The sequence below is a fragment of the Pempheris klunzingeri genome, chromosome 20 (genome assembly GCF_042242105.1).
Source record: "Pempheris klunzingeri isolate RE-2024b chromosome 20, fPemKlu1.hap1, whole genome shotgun sequence".
Lineage (NCBI taxonomy): Eukaryota > Metazoa > Chordata > Actinopteri > Acropomatiformes > Pempheridae > Pempheris > Pempheris klunzingeri.
Genome location: NC_092031.1, coordinates 16,584,383 through 16,586,548, shown reverse-complemented (window position 1 = coordinate 16,586,548; position 2,166 = coordinate 16,584,383). Strand labels below are relative to the sequence as shown.

Below are 2,166 nucleotides of genomic sequence, written 5' to 3'. Positions count from 1 at the left end.
AGTTATATCAAGTTGCCTGTATAAACAATACTGTAAATCCATCCTCAGAGATTAGGAGAATGGAAGGGACATAGCCAGAAAAATATTGATTTTCCCTCAACGTTCACACCTAAATGGATCAGGGCAACCAGGCAGGAACAAAGCTGTTTTAGGCTTTAGCCTTTGTTGGCGTGTGTGTGTGTTCACTGAGGCATGTCTGTAATGGGATTTCCCGTACAATATACAAGTCATCTGTGACAAGTCCAAGAGTGCCAGAGAATGCAATTTCATCTGTGGGGACTGAAAATGCAGCCCATTACCTCCAATGCTACACAAAATGGCGATTTCTATTGATCCTGCACAGCTGGATAGTCGATGTTGTCCACCACAAAGCTCGTGTCAGGAGGGGAAAGTGTTGGCCTTTGTGCCTGGTAGCAGAAAAATGGACAGCACTTTGAGACACGTGAAAAAGAGAGAGCGTGCGTGTAGAATTGTTCACTCTGGGAAAATTGACTAAACATGATTACTTCTTTTGCATGATTTCTGCCTGATTCTGCCCTCTCTCTCCTGCCCGGTACTTTTGCCTAATGAGCACTGGAGCAGTTGGAGATGAAGTGGTGTATGTGAAAAACAGCATCTTATCGGTGGTTTTGCAAGAAGGGGAAATAACGTTTAATGTACCTCTGCGACTCGGGTCGGGTTTTACAGTGGCAAACGTGCGGTCCTGTGCTGCTCTAATTACTCAGAAATCCCATAAACTCTTCTCTGTGAGCCAGTTGCACAGTTGAAATAGCATGCACAAGCACAAAGACGTCTGACAGCTTCTTTAAGATTGTTGCTAGTCCTGATAGGCATATCTGTTCATAGCTAACTCCTCCTGTCCCACACAGGTGCCTGTGTCTTCAGAGAGACTGCACACTGACAGATAGAGGATCAGGAAGGGTTAAATAACTATTCCTGAGGTGCCTGTATCTCATGTGTGCCCCTGTCACAAAAGGCCAGTCTTGGAGCAGTGATCTATAGTGAGCCATGGGGCTTTTGTTCCAATGGATCTCTAAGTTAATCCATAATAGGAGAGAACAAAACAGGAGAGGGGGGGGGGTGTCTAGTGTGACCTTGTCTGCCTGCTTAGGATATTGATGACGGCCACGCTAAAGTGGCCTTTTCTGATTACGTATCTGCTGTTCTTTATAAGTTAATGTCACAAAGTTTCCCTACCACAATTTTCAAATATCATCCTACTCTTCTACTCTCTTCATCCCTCTGTCATGGTGCATAGAGGAAAAGCATGGATGTCCCTACGTCTCATTCAGTTGTCTTTCTAGATCAAAAAGTCCAGCTTGAAGTGCTCCGTCCTGACTAACAAGGGTCTGACTGTAAGTCCGCCCGGCATCACAAAGTGCCCTGATCAGCAGTGAAGAATCCGCCCTCCTTCTTTTTCCTCCTCCTCAGTCTGTGGGCCCTCCAGCAAACGGCTGCCACGAGCAGCATCACTACGCCTGCACACAGCAGTGCCACTGATACCACTTTGGTCTGGAGCAGCGTGTCAAAGGTGAACGTCACCCCGGTGCCTGCCATGCCAATCACCAGTGATATCACGCCGAACGGGAACACGCAGCGGTACCAGGACTTTTCTGTCCCGCCTGTAGCCTGGGCAAGTCTCTCAAGCGTGGGGAGAGACTCGGGAGGTTTGGGTTGGTCTCTCCCAACGCTTCCTTCCCCTTCTCCTCCTTCTCCGCAGCCATTCAAACCCTGGTTCTCAGAGTCCTGGGGTAAGGTGTTGGCCTCGCTGCTGTTACCACCGTCCAGGTCCGGGTGAAGGACCGGGGCCGGGGGCTGGCGGCCTGAGGAGCAGCCCATCTCGGAGCTGCTGTCCTTGGGTAATGATGCGAGAAAGGCTGCCCGTTGGCGGCAATCCTCTCAGTGTGTGGCTTATTGCTACTGCTGCTTTTGATGCTACGCGGGGGTTCTCTAAAGCTGCTTCTTGCGCTGTCAATGCCAGTGAGGTTGCTGCTGCTGTTGCTGCTCCTTATACTTGCCAGCATGTGCCTGCAATTGGAGAGATGGAGAGAAAACAGAGAGTAGGACACGGGAAGAAAACAGCGCAAGGAGACCCCAGAGAAAGCAAACAGATTGACAACACTCAAAAAGGAAATGGTAAAAATAAGGAGGTAAAAGATAAATGAA

The 2,166-nt window shown here is 48.9% G+C and overlaps 1 protein-coding gene across 1 annotated transcript; it reads right to left on the bottom strand.

The window, feature by feature from the left end:
- Window positions 1-1,371: 1,371 nt before the first annotated feature.
- LOC139219454 (uncharacterized) lies at window positions 1,372-1,839 on the bottom strand. Its single transcript, XM_070851309.1, has one exon. It carries the CDS (start codon window positions 1,837-1,839, stop codon window positions 1,372-1,374), a length of 468 nt encoding a protein of 155 aa, XP_070707410.1.
- Between the last annotated feature and the right edge of the window lie 327 nt (window positions 1,840-2,166).